Here is a 25,557-nt window from a genome sequence, read left to right as displayed (position 1 = left end):
TACAAATATCCATTAGTCAAGATTTTATGCAAAATTCAATCAATCTTTCAGCCATGACATTTTAGCAAACTTCTTTACTTCCCATGAACCTTTCTCTTCTTGGTTTCAGTTCCTTTCCAAAGCTTTTACAGACATTTTAGATTCTACTAAAAGAGTCAGGTGAAAAGCCATTGTTTTGATCAAACTGAATTTTTATTAAGAAAAAAGTAAATACAGTTATTCCCAGACCTGCATACCCCCACCCCTCCTCAATAAAAAGTAATATCAATTTAGTATTTTTTTTAATGTTGCGGAAACAGAATGCTGAGTGATAATTCAAAATGATGTAATGAATAATTTTTTTCAAAATTGCACTTTTTCTTTATTGAATGTAATTGTTCGAAAATATGAACTTTATAAAATTATTAAAAATCATTCCTGTTTGTAAAATATTTAGTAATTTAGAATAATTCCTTTTCTGATTTGTTGTTTCCCATACTATTGAAATCGCTTTAAAATATGCATATATGTATGTGTGTCTCATTAACATTCTGAAATATTCAAAATTATTTTAAATGTTAACTTCACACTAATTTTCAGAAACAGAGATACACCCCTGTTTTTTTAAATTTTTAAATAATTATGTATTAATTAAAATGTCGTGTTTTTCATTGATATCTACAGGAAAATATCACAGGAAAAGGTTTTAGTGTCACACATACATGTCATCTGCAAGCATAAGTACATACGCTTTTGATGTACGTTAATGCATGTCACTGGCTGACAGTTTTAATAGACTAAAATGGAATGTATGGATACTTAATCTCCAGCTGTAAAAAACATAACATCTTTCATGATTAATCAGTATCTACAAAAATTATTTTGAAAAAATCTTTTTAATGATAGTATTTTAATTATCATAATTTAAAAACATTTTTATGTGTAGTTTACAACAAAATTTTCATTACTGTAATAATGTTGTAAATGAATATCCTCTCATTGTTTCTACAAATATTATAATGTTGAAAGCTATAGTATAAAGCCCATATTTATTTATTTTTATTGGGAATATTGCTCAGAATTTCTACTGTTGTTTATTTCATTAATTTTGTAAATTTATTGGCAAAATTCTCCAAAATGTTATATAAGATATGCTAAAAAATTATACTTTCATTATTTCATGTTTTTTTTTGTCAATATGTTTCAATCTAGATATATTATTTACACATTCATGCAAGTAAAATGTGCCATGTTAAAATTATCTGCATATTTTACAGGGGTGGGGTAGTAAAGGAAAGTGACATAATTGTTATCGTACAGTTATATTTAACTGTAGATAAGAAAATATAAATTTAAATATAAAGTTGACATGGGCAGTTATTGTTTTTATTATTAATCATTAGAAGGAGGGCTCTGTTGCAATAAATAGAATTAATGAGACACTTCTAAAAATAATATGATTTCAGTGCCTGTCACAATTAAAAAGTATATTGTTGAAGGATGTATGAATATCAAGTAATTTGTGAAGATTTTAATAAAAATTAAAAAAGTATCGAATCAACTGGTCACCAAAGGCAGCTTGTATAATAAATTACACTATAATATTAGTAGTAATTATATAATAACTTTAAGAAGCAGACATATTGCTTTATTATAATATAAAATGATTTAATTTAAAAGTTAGATGGCAAATAAGAGAAAACAGTTCAGAATAAGTTTTAAAAAATTGAAATGAAAACATTTTCTAGAATTACTTTCACATGCCTTGCTTATCAAAATCTAAATGCCTGCAGCTGCCTGCTAAAGTTTCTTCCTTTTTTAACTTATGCACTTTACTTTTTAAACAGTATATTATGCACTTTACTTTATTCATTTCAATTTATTCAAAAGATAAAGAAACTTTCAAATTAGTAAATGTGTTGGATTTAAAAGATGTAACCTTTGAAAATTTATGTTTTAATGCAACAATTGGGATAAAAAGGCATGTGTGTGAACTTGACAGTTAAAAGATATGCTAATATCAAAATTTTATTAGGGAAGTAACTTTTGACAAGTTTATTATTTAAAAAAAAAAAATCATGTATTACTTTATGCTTGACTTAATATTTCTTTGGAATTTTTAATTTTATGTTCATTTTCCCTTTGAATTTTTAAGTTCATCCAAAGATCTAGATTTTATTATCACAGTCTTCAATAAAACCTTTTTAATTTCTTAAACCTTTTATCTTGCTTATATTGACAAAGGATATCTTTTCTTAGGGATAATTCAATTTTAATTTGTATCTAACCGTGCAAATTTAAAAATTTCAAGTCTAAATACAACACGACTGTGATAGAGGAAACAAGATTGATCAAAATGTAAAAGTATTTCATGATCTCTAGATTATGGATTTTTAAAAAAAGCATCAAGCCATAATATGTGTGCCACTTGTAAAGCTTCCAGTTTTTTCATAAATATAATGACAGTTGCTTATTTCCTGCTTTCTTGCTTTATTTCATTCATCTTATGTTCTAGTTGTTTAAGTGAAATAATGTGTGCATGTGACCAGCATGCAATATTTTATCAGTTGCGGATTGTCAATTCAGAAGACTGGATGGATGTTAGGATGAGTGGAAGCTTAAAGGAATTGGCTTAAACAAGCTTTTAAAGTTTTTGCATAATTTCGAACATTGTTTGTTTTTTGTTGCATCTAATAGTTAATTACATGATCTTTTTTTTCCATTGCTGAAAGCTAAGTTAATAAAGCTTCTGCTTATTGTTTTCATTGTTTGTATCTTGATACCATTAGGCAGTGGCTCTTGTGCAAAAACAAAGCGAACAGACGTTGCAAGTTATTTAAAATAACATCATCTGTATATCAGAATTTAATGGCGAAAAAATACTTTGATGAAGGAACCATGAACAACTAATGTATAAGAATCAGACCCTATCACTATTTTCAGCTAAATGGCTTGTGGACAAAATTATCTCACTATTAATAAAAGTGAATAATTGTTTTACTTCCCATACTGTCTTGTTTCCCCATAGATGTTAGGGCGAGTGGAGGCCAAGGGAAGTTGCTTAAAAAAACCTTATAATTCTATTTGCTTCATATCATTTCTATTTGCTTCATATGTTTGTAAAACATACAGATTCTATGAATAACGAAATATTATGATACTATTAATTCTCAATGAAGTATAATGGGTCATGTCTCCCTGAATTTCATTATATTCACTGAGTTATTAGAATATTTATGTACGCTGAAGCTCTACTTTAATAATATTGTATACAAACATTGAGGTTGGGCAGTTTGGAATCATAGTGAAATATGTTTTTAAGAAGTAAAGTAATAGAATATTAGTTTAAAATAAATCACTAAAATGTTACAAATACGTGGAGATATGAAACTAAATTGATCATTTTGTTAAAAAGAGATTCTCGTAGTTGAGTTAAGGGTATGAAATCTGTGTAAATGGTTTACAGGCTGTGCTAAACATAAGCACTGTATAAATATTAAGTTAATTTAAAAACATTTAATTTAATTAATTTATTTTTATTAAATAATTATTTTTTCCTTCCATTTGCATAATTATTTTTGTTGATGTAATAGATAGACAATAAACTTTAAATTAATTAGGATAACTTAGAAAAGTTTTTAAATAACATAAATTATAGATGTGAAATATAATTATATTGAAAGAAAGGAGATCAGAAAAAAGAGAGGAAAAAATTTATTGATAATAAATAATTATTTTTTCAACTGTAAGTGAAAACTATATTGTGTCCCAATAATGAATTTAATTTATTCTTTCATGAAATGAAACCTTAAAATACAAGATTGTTTGGTAACATCTGCCTTGCTAAAAATTCCTTTCATAATCTTATGCTATTATATTGGGGAGAAAACTCAAGTATTTTATCCCACACTTTTCTTTCTGTTCATTAGTATTCATCTATTCATGAACAAAGGTACACATTTACAATCACAGTTTATAATTCTAACATCAGCATTTATTTAAATTCACATTTCAGTCTGTTTATGCTCACAGTACAAACGCAGAATTCTCAAATGCACTGAAACAATTTAATTTTGAGGTCAATTGAACATCATATTAGGAACTGTTTAATGTAAAACAACTTATTGTTACATTAGAGATACAAATATATGTTTCAAGCATTTTCGATCGTATGCAAACATAATAGTTTTAACTACGGAACTAAGAAATGGAATATTTTCAAAATATTGGTGTGTTATAGTGGCTTATTTGCAAAATGAGAATTCACTTTTATTTATAGTGAGCCAATTTTTGGCCACAAGTCATTTAGCCGGAGTTGTAATGCTTGATTCTTATGCATTAGTTATTCATGGTTCCTTCAATAAAGTATTTTTTCACCATCAAATTCTGATTGAGAGCTGGCATTATTTTAATTGCCTTATAACACTGGTTCTCTGTTTTTGCACAATAACCTCTCCCTAATGGTGTCAAGTATTATGGCATCATAATGCTCTTCAAAGCATAACTGTACATGTTATCTATTATCTAAATTCATGATATTCTCCACTTTCTTATCCTCATGTAAACGCTGGAGACAGTAAGCAGAAGCTTTACTTCCTTAGCTTTCAGCAATGGGTGGGTGGGGGACAATTAATTATTAGGTGGGGGGGGACTTGTTAGAAAATATGCATAAAAGTCTTTAAAATATAGTTAAAATTTTGTGTAATTAAATTGATTGCATAGACAGCTAATGAATATTTTCGGACATTATCCTGAAAAAACAAAAACCTTGTTTAATGTTTAATTAATTAAATTTCAGAAAAAAAGCATAACATGTTCAAGATTTATATTAGCGGCATTTATGTGAAATTAGATTGAAAGTCACCTTTTTAAATAAATGCTTATGAAAGAAACTAGGATAAAGCTTGTTCATTTTTTAATATAATTTATTTGTAGATGTTAGTTGAGAAGCGGGTATTTATATATATATTTTATTTCAAAATAAACTATATATACTAAAAACTATGTATTTAGTAGCTCTATAACAAAGTTTACTTACAAATTTTAAACAGAAGCAGGCTGCAATACTTGAATGTAAACAGTGGGAGATATAGTGATAAAGCTGTTATCACTATATTACAGTTATAGTTACAGTTACTGTATATCAAAATATGTGACCAAAATGTTACAGTTAGTGGATATTAAAATATTACAGAGGATGGGGATTCATAAATGATGTTTGCTTGTCAGAGACAAAAGAAAGACAAATTAAATGTTCGGTTGTACGATTTTATGTTTTTACTAAAATGCAACTCTGTAAGCTATATGCTTTAAGCATTATAATAGAATGCAAGAAATGTTATCAAATGACGCAAGCAACAGGCTTATTTTGAACGCTACTTCGACTCCACTTCGTAATGAAGTACGAGAAGTTCACATTGACTGCTGGATATTTGCGTCTGTGGTAATTATGCGAGTCTGTTTGGTTGTAGTTCTTTCTCAATTTCGAGATCATATCTTCAGGAGAAATCAAATTAATGAATGATGAAGATTCCGTGACCCTTTTTGCAAGAGCGTTCTGTTTCTTCATTCCATAGGATATCTGAGTGGTCAAGTACCCATAAAAAGATCTTTTGATGTTGATTTTTTCTTATGTGAATTTTTGAGGCCAGATTTTCAATAAATGTTGGTGAATGGAAAGTGAGATTTTTGAGTACAATAAAGGTAGAATAACGTCCGAAAGAATCAAGATATAGTTTATCTGACAGTTCATCCAATGCTTGACAGATCGCTGTAAAAAATGGAGTTTATTGTTTGGCTGCAATTCGTGAATTTCTGAATGCAGGAAATATCGGCAGTTGAAGTAAGACATTACAATTTTGAACCATCAGTGTCTCTGATAAAATGATTCGGAAATGTGCTCATGGTGCATTCATTGAAACTTGCTGCAATGTCAAAAGCTGGGAATTCTCTGTTTTGGAAACTGAATTCGTTCAGAAAGGTTTCACAAAGATCGGAGCTAGATTAGAAATGGGAGAAAAAAATATCAGTATTTTTATTTATATGTTCCGGAGAGCAATCAAGATTTTGAAGTGTAATTTTAAGGGTTTCTTCGTCTTTTTCAGTTAATTGGATGTTCATTTCATCGGAACTGTTGAGTAAAGGTGACAAAGAAATATTAGTAAATTGTTTGATGAAAAATTTAACTGTGAGGCGTTTAATTTTTTTTAGAAAGTATTACTTTCCTGAGAATTTAAGTAGGATGATATTGGGAATCCAGCTGGTTGTTCCAAGTGGTATTATCTAGGCTGAACCATATTGCAGGATTTGAACTGTGTTTCAGAGAACTCTTTTTGAATTTTATTTGCGCCTGGTGTGGAATTTTTCAGTTTTAAATGACTCTTTTATTCTCAAATTTTTATACGTTCAAGTTCAATTGTGCGTTGAAAAATCTTTTACAAAAAGTTTGAATTTTAGAAGGACTTGCATATCTATTATTATTAAAGATGATTCCATTGCTTTTAATATCGGGATTAATATGATGAGTGGCGATTTTTCGCTCAGGCGATGGGCATGGTCGTCTCTGCCTCGAAATCTAAATGATTCCTCATTTTGACGTATTTCATATGCTAGGCAGTCGAAAAAAATTTTTTATCCACTATCTCCCCTTCGGTCTAGTTCAGAGAATTATCTCCTTTTACTTATTTCTTTAATGAATTTATAAAAAAAGCAAATGAAATGGTGGAGGGAATAAACACTGATGGGAATATCGAGAAGAAAAAGATTACCAAATAATTTCGTAATCCAATTTCTATTTCACAGGAAGCTCATGGTCCCTAGATAAGTCATCAGTGATCGCTTGTCCGCCTTTCCATCCCATTTTGAGAATTATTGCAAAATAAAACTATAACGCAACCTTCGCCTTTAACAACTAAACAGACTATGTTAGTTTTATTTGCCATTTAATTTTCTTTCTTTACATACATAACTAATCACACACACTCCAAAAAAAGGGGGGGGGATTTAGCTCGAGGACATAATATCCTGCGATGGGCTACAGTAAACATTTGTTTATATTACAGGGTGATCAGCCGACCGAGACTGGTCAGATAATTCCAAAAAGAGATCTGAGGAAAAAAAGGAATCGATTAAAAAGAATTTTTTTTTCTAATTTGATCAATTATTTACTAGCAATAAGAAACCATCTCTGTTTTTGAGCTTTTATTAGATTACAACGTGCTTACACAACTTCCGAGGGACCGAAACTAAGGTTCTGTAGAATCGCTAGCAGCGGATTGAGTTCCTTCAAGTTAGAAGTACTATAGCTATCATGCATCTAGCTTACCACATTGTTTTTAAGATACTTAAGATTCCCTTTTCCAAGTCGATACGTGGCAAAGAAATGCTATCAAAATCTCATATTAAAATCACTGAAGAGAAAAATTTCTGTCTCTTTTGCTATTGTGTTACGATGTTAACTAACGCATATTTTATAATCGTTTGTTTCTGTACAAATTATGCGTTCCGGAATGAAATAAATCGTAATTAAAATTCCAAAAGTTTCTTATATTCGGCCACGCAACTGCTATATATTTTTACATAGATATGACTATAATATATATGCACACACACATAGTGTGGTCATAAAAGAATTTCCCCGCTATATGAATTCCCAGTGGCCTATCTGAATCGAAAGAAATTTCCAGATATTTTTATTTGAAAATATGGGCTCGAAATTGAGATTATTTAAAATAATTAAGCTGTGACGGTTACAAGGAAAAAATTTCGAATAACAATTCCTGTTTATTTTTTTCGTGAGAAAATTTATTACCGTTTTTAAACATAATAAATGGCTTTGAATTTATACACGTATGACGGAAGGTGGCAGCGTCAAGCATTTGCAAAAAAAAAAAAAAAAAAAGTATTACAAAGGTCATAAGAGAAGAGAGAAGGGGAAGGAAAAAAAAAAAAAACTTTTATTAGAATTACAAATTTTCAACGTGTCCACCTTCGTAGACGATACCGCAATGTATACTGGAAATTGTTGACAGCACTGAAGAATGCAACATCCCCAAGGAAAGTCTACATAACTTCACGTTTTCACGAATATTTCAGTTCTGATCAATGTCGTGAATTTGTTGCGTTCAGCTTCATCTCATAATCCCAGAATCAGAAATCCATCAGTGTGCCATTAATGTACAAAATTAGTACAGGAAGTAACTCTATCATTAATGTGCTGTTGCAGTTCTTGTCAAACGCATGTAAAACTGAATATTTGCATTAAATTTTATTTATTCCACATCGATTTTAATTAGAAAGAATAAAAACTTTTTTTTTTTTTTTTTTTTTTTTTTTTTACATACAGGGTGTTTCAAATGATTTGTGTGACAGATAATGGAATGTATGGATGGAAGTAGCCGAAATAAGGTACTAATTTACTCACAAAGTAAAATTACTGTACTGTACAAGTAACCTTTAAAAATAAATAACTGAAAGGGCAATTTGTAATTCACGAGCCGTTACACATATGCGACAGCTTGCAAACACTAATCTTGCAACGCAATGTTCTGGAATACTTTGACAAATTATAGGTTCCAACTTATATAATTTGATTATACCACCTCATCAAAATATTAATAAAGGGTGGCAGTTGTTTCTACAATTTGATTTTTTCAGGTTTTATAAAAAAATTTCCTTGACCTTTTCAGAGATATTAAAAATGTCCAGAATGATCTTACCTCTGTTTTTTGTTCTTTATTTTACGCTTAATATGTTTTTCAAAATGCAGGGTGATTCAAATTCAAATTATTTTGGATGTCCTGGCAGGAGAACCAGTCGACGTAACGCCTTCATATTTGGGATATATACATTTCAGACAATTTTCAAGTTGAATGGTGCATTAAAAAAAAAAATAGTTCATAGAAGGTCGCTAGGTGAAATGTGGCATTGTGATTGGTTTAAGGTAATGAATATGAAACATGACACCAATAATAAAAGAATTCGAGATAAAAATGCAATAAATTTTATTACACAACACAAACTTTCATTATTGCAGAAATTTCAATGATAGCAACAAACAAAAATTTCACAGATGATTTTCAATGTGCCCACCTTGCTTCAGGGTCAACATATTACATCGTGTTATAACATGATTCACAGCGGTACATAAACAGATCTGGTTCTGTATCACGTTCGTACAAGAGGATTTGGTTCTTCAAATCACCAGATTTTCTATGTTTCCTCGTTATTTTTTATCTTTGAGGTAATCCCAAAACCAAAAATCACAAGGGGTTAGTTAGATCAGGTGAACGTAGATGCCTTTTATAGGAAATGCATGACTGATAGTGCGATCCTCAATAAAATGATCGCGCAGCAATTGTTGAGCTACACATTGCTATGTGAGAAAGTGCACCATCTTGTTGGAATATTGTTTTATTTTAATGTTGTTATATTTATGGAATTAATTTTAAAATATGTGCTTTTAAAAAGAAATCGAAATTAAATTTTTAGATTTAATTTTGAGAATTTTTTTTTCATTTGAATCTATATGATGTTTCATATTATTGTAAATCCTTAAAATGGTATATATCCCAAGCTTAAAACCCAATTAAGAACCTTTTACAACAAAACAATGCTGTTTAGCACCAGTTATGAGAACTTTAGTGTTCAATAATTCGTGAGCGACTTGGCATATCTATATTTTTCGTAGTCTATACCAGTTCTACACATTTGTCAAATTAAAAAAAAAAAAAAAAAAAAAAAAAAATCTGAATCAGTGTGGGGGGGGATATTTTTCTCTGTTTAATTTACATGGAATGACCCTGCAGACACCTTTATACTTTTTTTTGATCCTGCATGTGTATCAATAACTAATATGTCTTGGAGCTTTGTTTGCTCCAGTGACGGTTGCTACTCAGAAAGAATATCCACTAGTTTTTGGAATGTTTTAGCAGGAATTACATTCTTAGCAGGCACAACATTCTTATGAAAGAATGCTAAAATACACCTTGTAGGTGATGAAAGACTTCATGGTCTAGATCGCATTTGAAATTCCTGTTCATACCACAGTATTCAAGAATTTAATTTGACATAGAATCTGGATTTCATTTCCGCAAATCCCTATGAACGAATTTTCATGGTAAAATGTAAGTTCAAGTATATTTTTAACACGGTCAAAATACAAAGATAATTCTTTCAGCCTCTCTGCAGGTATTCCAGAATTGCGTATGCATGGTGCATAGCGTCATGAAAAGTGCTTAATTTTCAAAAAAGGTCCTTAAAAATGACTTAATTTTTCTAGTGAAGACGAAGAAAGCTTTTCGTTTTGTTTTGTTTCCCGCAAATTGAATACGATAATTCGAAATCATGGTCGTAATGGCTTGTTTACCAGATGTAACAAAGAAAACAAACAAAAGGAAAGAATTCGAAGAAGTTTTCCAGGGGTTCCAGCACATATTAAGAGAGCGCTTAATGATTCTCCCTCTCCCCCCCCTTAGTTTTTTCCCCTCCCTTTTTCTTCAACAATGTTCATTCACATTTATTAAGGTACTGGCATAGTTCTCTGGAAGGGGCAGTACGAAATGCGTGCTATGCCGCACTTCGCTTGAATTATCTACTACAGAATTGTAGTTAATTGTGGTACGTAATTACGTTAGTCAGTCTCGTAAAATCTAGTATGATGAAATTTTAACTTTAAGCCTTAAATTTTCAATGACCGTGATATCTTTCGCTGTATTTTTTGAATGTTCCCATTTATTTGAACATTTTTATTGGTTGGACTGATCTTGCCAAATTTCTTTTGACTAAGAAAAAAAAGGAACTATTGGATCTAGTACTTAAATATTTTTAAAGAAATTTTAAAAAGTGTTTTTTAGAATTTTTTTTTTGGGGGGGGGGATTTAGGTTTTATTATTTTATAATGATTTTTTTTCTTTTTATAATTCTTATAGAAATTTTTTCCCAATAAAATCTCTTTATATATAAAGCCATGTTCTGAGGAACGCCCGCCATTAAGCCACTGAAGTTAGGAGCATAAAATTTGGGAAGTTATTTTTTGGGCATTAGAAGCAACAATAAAAACGGAATTCTCAAACTTTTAATTCAAAGTTTAATTTCTTTAAAAAATAGAATTTTAATGTGTTTTTATCATAACATCAAAGCATATTATCGAATAAAATTTATTTTAACGCCGTTTTAAAGGTTAAAAGAAAAATAGCTTTTGAATAAAAAAAAATTTGTTTGGTTGAATGTAATTTAAAAAAATAATTTCTGAGAAATTAGTTATGGACACAGCTTATAACAAAGATTTTTGTTATAATGAAATTGAAAATGATAGTGCTTCTTCGAATCGATGAATCACATTACTCTGCAGTTGTTAAAATTGTAGTAAAAGAAAGAAAGGAGGGGGGAAAATGCTTTATTTAAACTTTTGCTTCTTTGCTTTTATTTAAACTTAAGAAAATTCTAAAGCTTGTTTATTCAATAAAATTCTTTTTTTTTTTCCATAAGTTTTATGACATTTTGTAGCAATGCGATACATTGTCTCGCTCTGGCTTCAAGAAGAACATTTTTTAAAATGTTACTTTCTCTATACAAAATTTAGAGAAAATATTGCAATCGACAAAAAATTCGAACGCTAGATTTTAACGAATCTTCACGTTTTATACATCTTTGAATTCGAAAACACATTTTCGGAAAATGTCTGTCTGTGATAAACACAAAAATACCTTGAGTTAGATGGATCAAATTTGGTATACGGTCTTCATGCCAAACTTGTAGATTTCGATCAAGTTTTCAGCAACATCCGTTCAGAGGAAATCTGTTTGTCTGTCTGACTGTCCGAATATAAGTTAGCAAAATAACTACAAAACGAAGAGAGCTAGATAGTTAAAATTTAGTACACTGATTTAGTATCTATTGTATAAATATCTGTCAAATTTCTCACCAAAACCAAAAACGGGTTCGCCACATGTCCGTCTGTTATTTCAGAAATATGTAAACGCGTAACTCAAAAATATAGCGACATAGCAAATTTGGTATGTAATTTTGCGATTATAAGTGTAGTTTTGAATTAAATTTTTGTTTTAATCAATTGGGAAGAACGCTTCTAAAATCCAAATTCGCTTTATCGGATACTTTCAACCTCACGCCACAGATGAATCCCAAAACACTTGCCAACGATCACACAATAGAATCAGTAAAAATATTTAATTCGCGCCTAGTGTTAATATTTCATAATATACGCCAATGCCACGCAAGACATTTCCCAGCAATATGCAGAAATTCGGGGAGACGCTCTGTTGCTGATTTCTTTCCGTTTTGCTTCTAATTACAGAGCTGATACTTTTTTTTTATTACTTGTTTTCGTTATTTATGAAAACTAGAACTTGCCGAAGCATTTTCATTTCTTCGGAAAATATATATATCGTTTCTTCTTCTATTTTTTTAGTACGAATTTTTGCTTATAGATTAAAAAGCAGGTTTTCATTAAATTTTAGGAACGCTAAACGTTCAAAAAAGATTTTTACTACACTTTAGAAATAAGAAGCGATAAGACAATTTCTTTTTATTCTGATCATGTGTGAACGCTGCTATTATTTTCTATTGAAAAATAATTTAAAAACTTATTTAGAACGTGACATTGTTCTATAACCAGTTTCATAACAGTTTTGCCAGTTGTATGATGATAGCCATACAAATGCTTTAATTTTTAGCTTCATAAGATTGCAAATAAACTTAATAGAATGAGTAATCTCTGTCCATCCCAACCATGTTGGATCTTAATTGTTGCTTATATAAAAATCAAATACAAAATTTGTGGTCATTCTGAGCTTCTACTTCTTTATCGGCATTTTCAGAAATGATGTATCCATCTGATATTTCATTTTTATTTTAAGAAATGTTGAAAAAGCTCACAGATCTTTATGTTAATCTTATAAAATTGTATAATTTTCTTTTTTTTCCTTCATTTTTTATGATAATTTCTATGCTTTTGACTAAACCAAAAAGGCATAATTTTACTATAGAAAATGTTGTGCAAATGCAGAAATAAATATTAAAATTTAAAAATAAGCATTTAAAATTAATTTTTAAGAATTTTTTTTCAATAAAAATTATTTATTATTATAAAACAGAAACAAAAAAAAAAATACTCAGCTTATAAAATACGCATTTTACGCATGCATATTTATACAACGTTGCTTTATTTTGGGAGCTAAGGTGCTTAAAAAGTGCTTAAAAGCACTTAATTTTTGCAGCAGTTTATCACTACGCACCCTGGTATATATATCCGAATATTTTTGTTAACATAGTCTATACTTCATTCTTTTACAAACTGATTCAGAGCCATTAAACTGGAACTATTTTATTCATTTTTACTTTCTCGTATGCAGAGTATAGAGGAAGTAATCAACAACAAATTCGGACTCAAGATTTTGGAAGAATATCCGCGTTTTCTGACCTTCCTAAGTTTGAAAATCACATTTGTGCCATTGTTTGTCTGTCCATCTATTTGTGACAAAGATAACTCAATAAACGCTTTGAGCTAGACTGATGAAATTTAGTCAAAAGCTTTAATTTGTAGGTTTCAATCAAATTTTGAAGAGATTTGATTTTAAAGTTTGTCTGTCCAGTTGTTCGAATATAAGTTATATAATTTAACATATTAATTACAAAGCAAAGGGGAGCTGGATGGATAAAATTTAGTACATAAATTTAACATCTATAGTATAGTCACCTGTCAAATTTGCGCCTTATTCAACAAGAGTTTGATCGTTTGTCCGTCTGTATTTTCAAAAGCAGATAAACACGATAACTCAAAATGCAATAGATTAAATAATCAAATGTGATATGCAATTTTATGTCATTTTCCCCCCGCCAAATTTTGATTTTAGTCGGTTGGGAAAACACGTGTAAAACACAAATTTATCTTTATTAGAAAGTATGCGAGAAAATTATGGGCAGGTCACTCTTGCTAGTTTTATTTGAATTCATTCATTGTTCATTTTCACTTTAAAATATAAAATTTTTCCAGTTCAGGCAAGGAATTTTAATTCAAATGCATGGCAAAAATCTGTAATATTGTAAATTGTTAAAATTGTAAAAAAATTTATTGTATGAATAAAATACTGAGAAAGGAACTCTTTCTTTATAAGATTCTGGGCAATTGGAATTTCGAACCTTATTTTAAATTGTGGAATAAATTATTAGATTTTACTTTCTAGTTTGAATATGATGGTGTATCTTTGACTTGGATTACTGCTTGGATCTGAACTACTACTATTTTAAATTCTTCATTAAAAATCCATAATTTTTTTTTAAATCTGTTAGTACATTCATTGTATAAGCATGTAGGATAAAAGTCATATATTTTTACTTAACATATTGGACATAGATGTTTTATGGTTTTTATTTTCTTTTTCCTTTTCAAAAGGACAGCAGAATTTATTATTCATTTATGTGGATTTATAATGTGGTATAGCACTAAAGTCTCTGCTTAAGTATATCAGCTGGTGAGGCATATTTTCTTTATCATATCATGGTTAATGTTTTGAATTCTTGAAGCTATTTGGCTGGATCAAATCATAATATATAATAGCCTCTAAAATCAAAACTAAAAATGAATTAAAATTCGAATTATTTATTTTTCAAATTTTTGCAGGCTATCTGCTCCAGAAGCTCTGAAGAAAATATTTTAGGATTGCATCTGTTAGGTCCCAATGCTGGAGAAATCATTCAAGGTTTCAGTGCTGCTATAAAGTAAGAAACAGCGATTTTTCATATTTTTAATGATTTTTTTTTTATTGGGGAAAAAGATAATTTCATTGAAAAGGTTTTTATCTTGTGTCAATCAATATTTCTTAGAACAGTTTTGCTTTCTTATATACAGAATATACAAAGAGAAATTATTGTGTTGTCAAAAAATTCGAACTTGAAATTTTGATTAATTTCACAGATCATTGAGTCGGAAAAATGCACTTTTGGAATTGTGTGTCTGTCGCTCTGTCTGTGAACAAGGTAACTCGAAAATACTTTGAGATATGTACACACTCTCCAACAACTGCTGTATTTCCATGGTTACTACGGAAATTAAGTGAATGCTATGGAGTTACGGATATGTAGAGACAAACTCCGGAGAACTACATAAAACGCGGAAACACTTTCTTTCCGAAACCTCGCTCAACAATGCCATCATTGAAAAAAAAAATATTTGAGCATGGTTGGGAGGGGGGGGGGGTCTTATATTAGCCTGAATACAAAAACACTGAAGTCCCTCCTCATTATAAAAATAAATGCATATGGACTTTTGTTATGATGTTATACTGATCCATTATAACTTCAGTAATAAAAGTTCGTTAAATAATTTTAAGTAATAATTGAAAATATTTGTTTTAATTAATTAAAATTCTTTGGAAATATCTATTCTTCAATAATTTATTGATACTACATTATATGTAATATATCTGTAAGAAGTGCTACTGATGACTTGGTAACCAGTGTTTTTGGTTACCAAGATGCATATAGATGAAATTTGGCATATGGTCCCTACTTCAAATCTGTAGATTTCTTTTAAATTTTGAAAGAAATCTATTCAGAGAAAGTTAGTCGGGTTGGCTCGAATGTAAATTATCACAATAGCTACAAAACGAAGAGCATTCGATAGAGGGAATTCGATAATCAGATTTAGCATCTAAAATGTAAATTAATCAGATTTGGAACTAAGTCTATCAAGGATTCTTGTGCTTTCACAAGCATGTAAACGCTATGACACAATTATACAAAATTTGGTATGCTATTTTGTGATTATTGTAGTTTTGTGTCAAATGTGGTTTTAATCGATCGAAGCACAAATTCGATTTTCTAGTACTTATGTATTATCCCACCCCAGTGTTTAATCACCAATGAGCTCATTCTAAGATCACATGCGCCGGTTTATAGATGCTATTACATGATATGAAAAACATTTTTTATAATTATAAATTTTTATTTTCATATTATTTAGTGGTAATCAAGTACACATTAAACCAAGAATTCCCAAATTATGGGTCGCTAATCAATCTTTGAGGGTCTCAAAAAAATTATTATAAAATCTTCATCTAACCACGAAATAGTAACACGGCCAAGTTAATTTCGAAGCAGTCGTTGTAATGTTTCCGCTTCGTTATCATTCGTAAACATTTGTTAAAATTATTAATAAATGTTTTTTTTCTCACCCGATTCTAAAAAATCAATTACTAAACTTACAGATACTAAAAAATAATAATAAAAGAAACTGTAGAAATAATTTTAATGAGTCTTGTTTTCACTTTGCATAAATAATTAAAAAATTAAGCTTTTATCAGCGAAAGAAATCTCTAAATGCAATTTTAAAAAATGAATTAATGAAGATATTTTGATCGCTTATACTTTGAATTAAAATGAAATGTTCGAATAATCCATCATCTCAAAAGACATGAAAAATGCAGCGAGGTTAGAATGGCGGCTGGAGGGATTTTAGTTCCATTTTTTAAAAATGTTACTGGAAAGTGACTAATTTTTACAAATTTACAAAAAATTACAAAAATAAAATTTCTGAGAATATTTTGTAATTATGAACTTGAAAACTATCGCAACACAATATATATTCGATATACCATTTAATGGTATATCGAATTATATATATATATATATATATATATATATATATATATATATATATATATATATATATATATATATATATATATATATATTAAGAAACAAATATTTTTCTACTATTTTAAAATGAAAATGAATCATTTCTTCGATATGTCCTAAATTTTCTATCAGATATTAAATTTTACTTGCGAAAAAATACTCTCTATTTACAACAGAAATTTCGGCAGTTTTCACTGTCGAGAGCGTCCTAGTTACCTTCACACGCGATCAGATTTAGCACCAGATGCTTGTTTGTGTGATACGAAATCTCGAGGCTTGATTTTCTAGATACAAGGTCACTGCCTGAGCATTTAATCTCTCAGATGGCCTTATGTAAAAGGTGAATACTTTCTCTGGAGTTCGTTTCCTGATAAAAATGTAACTTTTACCATAAAACTTTAAAAAAAATTAATTCACTACTGCCGAAACTCATAATTAGAGTTTTATAGTCATACTTGCTGACCCGGCAAACGTTGTTCTGCCTTATAAATTATTTCTATTGAATATTTTGGTTGTTAACGAATGTATTTTAATTGTGTTGGGATGGGATCTATGACAGAAAGAGGAATGGAGCACTATAGACGATGATCGCCGATAAAAATTAAAAAACACCAACCATTCATTTTCTCAATACAATGTATTTCATTAACGTAACGAACATATACATTGTTTGATCTCTTAAAAGTTAAATGTTAAGTGAAAAAAGTAATATATTTTTTATCCTAAAGTATAAAAAGGAAATAAAGAAAATCAGTATTCATTTCGAAGAGCAATTGAGTGTACGATATTTTTTGTCAGTCCGTCTTTAACCAAGACAAATAAGCACGATGGTTTGCCCACTCGAGAACATGCCTCGTGTGAAAAACATGGTGTGCCCAAATCTAAGCCGCAAACAGACATCGTTTGGCCTTGCGACTTATTGATTGTCACTGCGAATGCGAATCTAATAGGAAATTGAACGCTTTTGAATTCGATTGGCACGTCTGTGAGAATCATTGGAATTCGTGGCAGCAAAACATTTTCGGCTCGGAATTTACCATTCAAAATGATGGCTTCGAAAACGTTTTTCATCCATTTTTTAATGACCAATCGCGTGTCGTTGCGCAGAAACGCTGGGTTCAAATTCTGAAGTAAAATAACCGGAGATCCAACTTTCCGTCGTAGAAAATGTGGTGACATCCCTGGCAAATCCAGTGAGTTCAAAAACTCTGTTGGATCATTTACAGTTTCGTTAGCATCGCAAACTGTATCGATCCATTTGTATGATACCAAGTCGCCTGGCAACGACTGCTGTATCTTGAAGTTTAAATCGTCGACGTCCACATTTTTTTATGCCAAAATGGCTCTTTCTGCCAGCCACGCATGATTTATGTATTATGTGGGTACATCGGGTAATATGCCGTCAATGAGAGCATTTTGCGAATCAACGATGGTGGCCGCAGTGGCGATGATTTCAAGCAAGCGTTTATCTCCTCATCGTACGGTGAACGTGGATAGGAACACCCTAATTACCTAGCGTTGTAAAATATAATTTACGACCTATTCTAATATCTACCAAATACGCATAAAAAATTTCATGAAAATCGGTTGGGCCGTTTCGGAGGAGTACGAACACAAACACCGTGACATGAGATCTTTATATATTAGATTGGGCAAAGCTGCGGCTTGGTAGCTTACATAACATTTGGAGAAATATTGCAATTTTTATTTTGAATTAGATTGGTAATTCTGAATAAAGTTGATTTTTTAGCTTATTACGGAGAATTTCGTCTATTGCCTTTTTGAACAAATCAGAGTTAAATATAAGAGCAGCGAAGCAAGAATTAAGACAGAAATGAATCAATCACATACCTGTTTAGCTGGAGATAGCAGGAAGAGAAGTAATTTTATTTAGTGAGCACACCTATATATAGCATACAGAATTGCTCATGCTGCCATCTATTGGCACATTGTATAATTAAAAACTAACATTTTAACACTCTCACTTTAGTTTTAAATTATACACACAATATACAGAGCAAACCAGAAACTTGATTAATATGCACATAAATTAACAAACAGATATCTAAATCATGTTTACAAAACACATATAAAAAAAAACTTGGTTATAAACATAAAATAATCTAACACTTATATCCACCACAGTTCTAAAATAATCACATATCAGCTTGCATCAGTTATAGTGTCAAACCCACTGATTGAGCACACAGCTCAATCAGTGGGTTCACACAGTTTTTCTCATGGCACAGTTTTTGTTAAAAAATCTGCTATCATCTTAGCAGTTGGCATTCGTTCCACAGTAATCTGACCACTCTTTATCACTTCCCGCACAAAGTGATGTTGGATATCAATATGTTTGCTCCGTGTATGGTACATATTATTTTTACTTAGGTTGATGGCACCATTGTTATCACAATACACAGTTATTCCATTAACGTGTGCAATTCCCAAGTCAGTCACAATTTTTCCGAGCCATATAGCTTCCTTGGCAGCAGCAGACAGAGCCATGTATTCAGCTTCTGTTGTACTTGTTGCAACTGTGGGTTGTCTTTTACTAGACCATGACACAGCTCCACCACCTATCATGAAAACATACTCACTAGTAGATCTTCTATCTGCTACGTCACCTCCATAATTGGAGTCACAGTATCCGATAACGTTATCACCATGGTCTTTAGCGTGGCTCCTGTGGTCCCTCTAAGGTATCTCATGATACGCTTTATAGCAGTCCAGTGTGTTTTGCTAGGACTGTTGCAAAATTGGCACATTAAATTCACTGCAAATACTCTCTAAATACTGAGTTTGATTCAGGCTAATAGACCCATTTTTCCTATCACGTTCAATTTTAATTCCTAAGCAATAATTTGCAGTACCTATAACTACATCATTTTGATCTCTTTTAATGAAGGCACAGCTATCAAAAGAACTTTGTCTCAATCCCATTTCAACCAAACCCTTTTCCAAAGTTTTATACCAAAGCCTGCCACTTTGTTTTAAGCCATCTAATGCTTTATTTAATTTTAGAGCCTTCTTTTCATGATTTCTTCCATAGTATTCATTAAAACCCTCTGGTATTTTCATATAAATTTCCTCATCTAAGGTTCCTTGCACAAAAGCCATAACTGCATCCATTTGATCAATTTCCCAATCATAAATAGCTCCATATGCTAACAAAACTCTTAATGTAACATAACGAACAACTGGTGAGAATGTTTCATTATAATCTATCCCCTCAATCTGTGAGAAGCCCTTAGCTACCAACCAACTTTTATACCTTTCAATCTCGCCCTTGGAGTTTTTCTTAATTTTAAACACCCATTTACAGTTTACAATGTTTTTATTATTAGGTTGGTCTACAATTTCCCACGTTTTATTTTTGATATGACCCAATATAGTTTCAGTTATAGAGTCTCTCCAATGATTCCCATCAGGACCATTCAATGCCTCTTCAATTGTTTTAGGTTCTAGACAACAATCATTTATCATTGCTGCCAAAGCTTTTACATAACACATACGATTTAAATTGGGCATTTGCAAATCTGGCATACCATTCATATCAAAATCCTGATAACGATTTGGAATTTTTGTCTCTCTGTATGAACGAGTCAATACAGGCAGAGAATCATCAACTGAATTGTCTATATTTGTGTTATTATCAATAGCATCATCACTATGAGAAATAACATTATCTGGCAAATCAGTTTCAGCATTATCATTTCTTAACTTTCTGTTTCATTATTGGAATCATTATTAGTCTCATTGTCTGAAGAATTAGATATACTCCCACTGAATAAAGAGTCATCATAAAATTTAGGCTTATCATCATTCATTAGATTATACATTTGATTTTCTAAAAAATGTACATCTCGCGCATTTATTATTTCATTAGTTATAGGATCTATCAAACGATAACCTTTCCTGTCTTGGCAATACCCTATAAACATCATTTCCCTTGCCTTAGCATCCCATTTTGTTTGCTTTTCTTTAGGGATATGAACAAATGCACGACAGCCAAAAACTCTTAAGTACTCCAAGTTTGGTTTATCTCCACTCCATTTTTCATAAGGAGTCATACCTGTAACTGCCACTGTAGGGGAAACATTTTTACAATGATTAGCAGTTTGAACAGCTTTTGCCCAATATTTTTTATCAAGATGAGCATCAGTTAACATTGATCTTGCACGTTCTACAAGAGTTCTATTATTCCTCTCAGCTACCCCCATTTGCTCAGGTGTATATGGAATAGATTTTTGATGCTGAATCCCTTTCAATTCTAGATATTTCATCATCTCATTATTTATGTATTCTGTTCCATTATCCGAATGCAATACCTTAATTGACCTGCCAGTTTGTTTCTCAACATGTGACTGAAATATCCTAAATTTCTCAAACACTTCTGATTTATGTTTTAAAAAATAGACAAAAGTCATTCGTGACAAGTCATCAATGAAAGAAACAAAATATTGAGAACCACCAATTGATGCGACATTCATTGGCGCACATACATCTGTATGCACAATACCCAATATCTCTTTGGCACGTTTAGCCTTTCCCTTAGAAAATGGCTGCTTATGCATCTTGCCCTTGATACAGGAAGTACAATCAGGCAATTCTCTATTAAAAGTAAAGCCTTCGACCATATCCTTCAGCTTTGTAATTCCCGCTTTACTTAAGTGACCTACTCTTTTATGCAATAAATCATTTGAAATATTGTGAGTTATCAAGGCCCACTCACTACTTATATCTAGTGAATATAAATTGTCACCGACACCTGTCCCACTAGCAACTAAATGCTTGTTTTTATAGACCAAACACCTTTCTCCAGTAAACATACTAACCATTCCAAAAGTTTTATTTAAATACTTAATAGACAATAAATTAGCTGTTAATTTGGGTACATGCAAGACATTACTAAAAGTTACATGCACTTTCTCTCCATTTCGAGACAAGAGGAAAGTTACATTACCAACGCCCTCAACTTCTATCACTGAACTCCCAGTTTTAATTAATTTTACGTTAGGCTTAGTATAGTCATCAATTAATTCCTTGTGTGGAGTCATGTGATACGAAGTACAAGTATCCATAAACCAAACATTAGTATTTGGATTAGAGCCGCTAACATACACATCTGCCATGTAAACTTCCTCCCTCTTTGGTTGTTTTGTCTTAAAATCTTTTCTTTTCTCAGATTTCCTTTCATTATATGTAGCCTTAGAACAATCTGAGCTTTTGTGCCCATATAGGTGACATTTAAAACATTTACCCTTAAAAAATTTCTTATACTTTTCATTAACAAAAGCCTTTTTCCTATTAGCTTCTACTTGGGGCTTTACATCTTCAGCTAATAATCTATTTCTTACATTATCCACAGTAATTTCCTCACCACAATTCTTTAATGCCATAATGAGTGGCTCAAATCTATCAGGTAAGTTTGCTAGAATTATCCCAGCAATTAACTCCTCATCAGGCTTAATGCCTGTAGATTTCAGCTGCTGATATGCTGAGTTAGCACTATGCAAATAATCAGACATATCTTTACAGTCTGTATAGCGAGTGTTAACCAGTTCCTTTCTTGTGATACCTTTATCCTCATAGGTTTCTGCTAACACTTGCCAAGCCAGCTTCCCACTAGATAATTCCCTTAAGTCATTAAATATTGTCTCACTTACCCCCTCAACAATGTAAGATAATGCTTTTATATCCTTAGCTGTATCTTCTTTAACACCTGCTACATAATCCCACAAGTTCTTTTTAATAAGATGCATTTTCATTGCAAATTTCCAATCCGTATAATTAGCCCTACCAATTAACTGCCTATGATTGAATGAACCTTCTCCCCCAGGCATGCTGAATCCTAATTTTTTTTTAAACCCTAATCAAGCAAGACAAAGTTCCTTTGAAAGCAATTTTAATAAATTTTCTATTAAAATTAATTTATTTTCATATAAGAATTTGCTTAATTAAAAATGCAAGATTACAGTAAAAAAAAAAATCATCAATCATAGTATCACATATACACTTAGCCCGACTACCATGTGGCTTTCCACGTGTCCTTCATTTAATTCAATAAAACATTTATCATAATTATCTTACAAAACATCTTATTCTTAAAGCTCTTCTGGGCCCATAACCTGAACAAATCAGAGTTAAATATAAGAGCAGCGAAGCAAGAATTAAGACACAAATGAATCAATCACATACCTGTTTGGCTGGAGACAGCAGGAAGAGAAGTAATTTTATTTAGTGAGCACACCTATATATAGCATACAGAATTGCTCATGCTGCCATCTATTGGCACATTGTATAATTAAAAACTAACATTTTAACACTTTTAATATTGTAATTTCGGGGGTTGCAAGAAAAATTTACCGACAAGCATGGGTTCGTTTTAGTGTTTTTTGCCTGAAAAGAGGTTAATAATAATAATAAACCTTAATATAATATAGATTTTGCCTGTAAAGGACTCTTTCAGAACATATCTCCTAATCTTTAACTGTGGCCAAATTTTCAAAAAACTCCTGAACTGATAATGCATTATCTAAACTGTCACAGAACAAATTTAGGGCATTTGTTGTTGTCAGGTTTAGTAGACGCAAGACTCAGAATGTATTTGGAGACTCTCAGAGTCATATTCTCTTACTACTCCTATTTTAAATATTCACTATCAAGTCACTACCCACCTCACAAGCAAATAGCTTTAAACTTAAATGCATAGAGGAATGCTTTTCTGATGATCTTCTATGCCATATTAGAATTTTTGATGATATTTTCTTTTCAAGAAAATCTCAAAATATCCTACTTATAATTAAAATATACCTTATATTAATGACATCAGCTTTCTCTTATATTTCTCAAAACAATGCCTGGACCATTGTTTTGAGAGATATTGCATTCCCAATCTAAACTTGTTTACTCATCAACATCAGCTCTAATTAATATCAGTATTAACATACATTGTGTGCATATACAACAAAACTTCAATAGATTCAGTAAAAGTTCTGAAGCTGGATTTTTACCATATTATCTTACCTTTTCATAATAAAAAACTTTTCATTAGTTACATGGATGTCATTGCTCATTACTTATTCTGTAGCAAAATGCTCAGCCTCTTTAAATCGAAGTAAATATATAACATTTTTAAACAATAAATACACTTTTTTAAGTTTTTGCATGCATTCTATGACATCATAGATTTAAATAACATTTTCATACATTTTTTGAAATTGATATTTTAGGGGGCTAGTAATTTTAGGTACATTCAGTTAGAACACTGGAAAGTTTCCAACTGATTAAAACATAATCGGTTTAAAATGACTGACAAATATAAGTATCACAAAGTTAAATGAGTAATAACTATTTTAATTTTTATTAATAAGTATTTATAATAAATTTTTTTAGCATTTATTGATTTAAAAATATACATATTTAATTTTTTAATACCTAGAATGATATTTTTTGAAGCAGTTATTCCTTATTACGCATCAATACATATTGCATTTTATGCATATTATTATAGTCCTTGAGCTACATCTTAGTAATCAGCGTTTGGAAAAATTGTCATTCATAAATATTGACAGATATCTTATTTTATCTAATTGCACACACACACACAATGGTGGTTTTCTTTTCTTCTTTTAAAGCTAAAAACAGCCACTTTCAACATATGAAGACAATAAAATGAGATATTTAAAATTCTTCCATTTTAAAATGCAAAAATGTTTATCATCTCAAGATTAGTTTTTCCCATTCAACCAATTTACCCATTCATTCTGAAACACTCTATTCTTTTTTCTACTTTTCTTGTTCTGTTCATATTACAGATTCATTTTTTTTCTCCTTTTTATTGCCTTGCAAAATGATAAAATAATTGCAATTAAGAATTGGTTTTTTCAGGAAAAGAAAAAACAATCTTATTAAATATAAAAATATTGGACTTACTGCTGTTTTCTTCCATTGAGCTCTTCTTTCCACCGAAGTTTTCATAAGATCATCTGCACATAGATCACTACAACATTCCTAAATATAAAACAATTAAAATTTTATTGACTTTAAATAAGTTAATAATTATAATAATTAATCATCTACATAATTCATCTTTTTGACATTAAAAAGATTAGATTTTATGAGACTAGAAGAGAAGTCATAAATGTGGACTTCAAAATGGAAGATGTTATTTAGGATAGAGTTGCATTTTTAAACCATTCCTTCAAATACATGAATCAATATCTTTCTGTCCAAACTTTTTTTATAATGGTAAGACATTTTATCTATGATGGATTTTACATTCAACTCATCCCCCTCAATCATTGTAAATTCCCCCTATGATTCTGTACAACTCTTTTGAGAAAAGAATCTCAACTTTTGAACCCTTTAATCCTACATTCTGCGACATTGTTATGAAATAAATAGAAAATTTATTATCTTTGACTCATTCATTTTTATGAAGGGAGCTAAGTTAGCAAACTCTTCCAATTATATTCTGTTGTGTCTTTAAACAGAATTAATGGAATTGATGAGAATAAGAGAAACAGCTATTCAAAAGCAGTTTTAAATTCTTAGGTTGATGCATATAGCCTCAAAAATATTGGCGTACTTTGATCTTATTTATGCCTAATAAAATCTTACCCTTTTCTGTATCAAAATACATATGAAGCAAAGGGAGGGTAAACACATACAGTGGCTCCCAAAATTGAGTATACATTATACTGCTTCTTCTTTAATTTTATTCTTTTCGATCTTAACATTCCTATTTATAACTAATATTTATGAGCGACAAAATATACATTAACAAAAATATTAGGCTAAGAAACAAAACAGAGGAATCAATAAAATTTTTATTACAGTAATTTTTATGTCAAAATTCCAAAGTCACAAAATTGAGTATACACCTTGAAAATAAATAGTGGTAGTCAAGTCTCATATTTT

At 30.5% G+C, this 25,557-nt stretch overlaps 1 protein-coding gene across 2 annotated transcripts in view; it reads left to right on the top strand.

Moving 5' to 3' along the window:
- The window catches only part of LOC129969260 (thioredoxin reductase 2, mitochondrial-like), a 351,586-nt gene that overhangs the window by 139,102 nt on the left and 186,927 nt on the right, over window positions 1-25,557 (top strand). For both annotated transcript variants that reach the window (XM_056083730.1, XM_056083729.1), the window contains exon 13: window positions 14,618-14,715. In XM_056083730.1, coding sequence (XP_055939705.1) covers window positions 14,618-14,715 — 98 coding nt within the window. The remainder of the gene's footprint in view (window positions 1-14,617; window positions 14,716-25,557) is intronic.

The sequence above is a fragment of the Argiope bruennichi genome, chromosome 5 (assembly GCF_947563725.1).
Source record: "Argiope bruennichi chromosome 5, qqArgBrue1.1, whole genome shotgun sequence".
Lineage (NCBI taxonomy): Eukaryota > Metazoa > Arthropoda > Arachnida > Araneae > Araneidae > Argiope > Argiope bruennichi.
The sequence above is the reverse complement of the archived record's forward strand: the minus strand, read 5'-3'. Positions and strand labels throughout refer to the sequence as shown.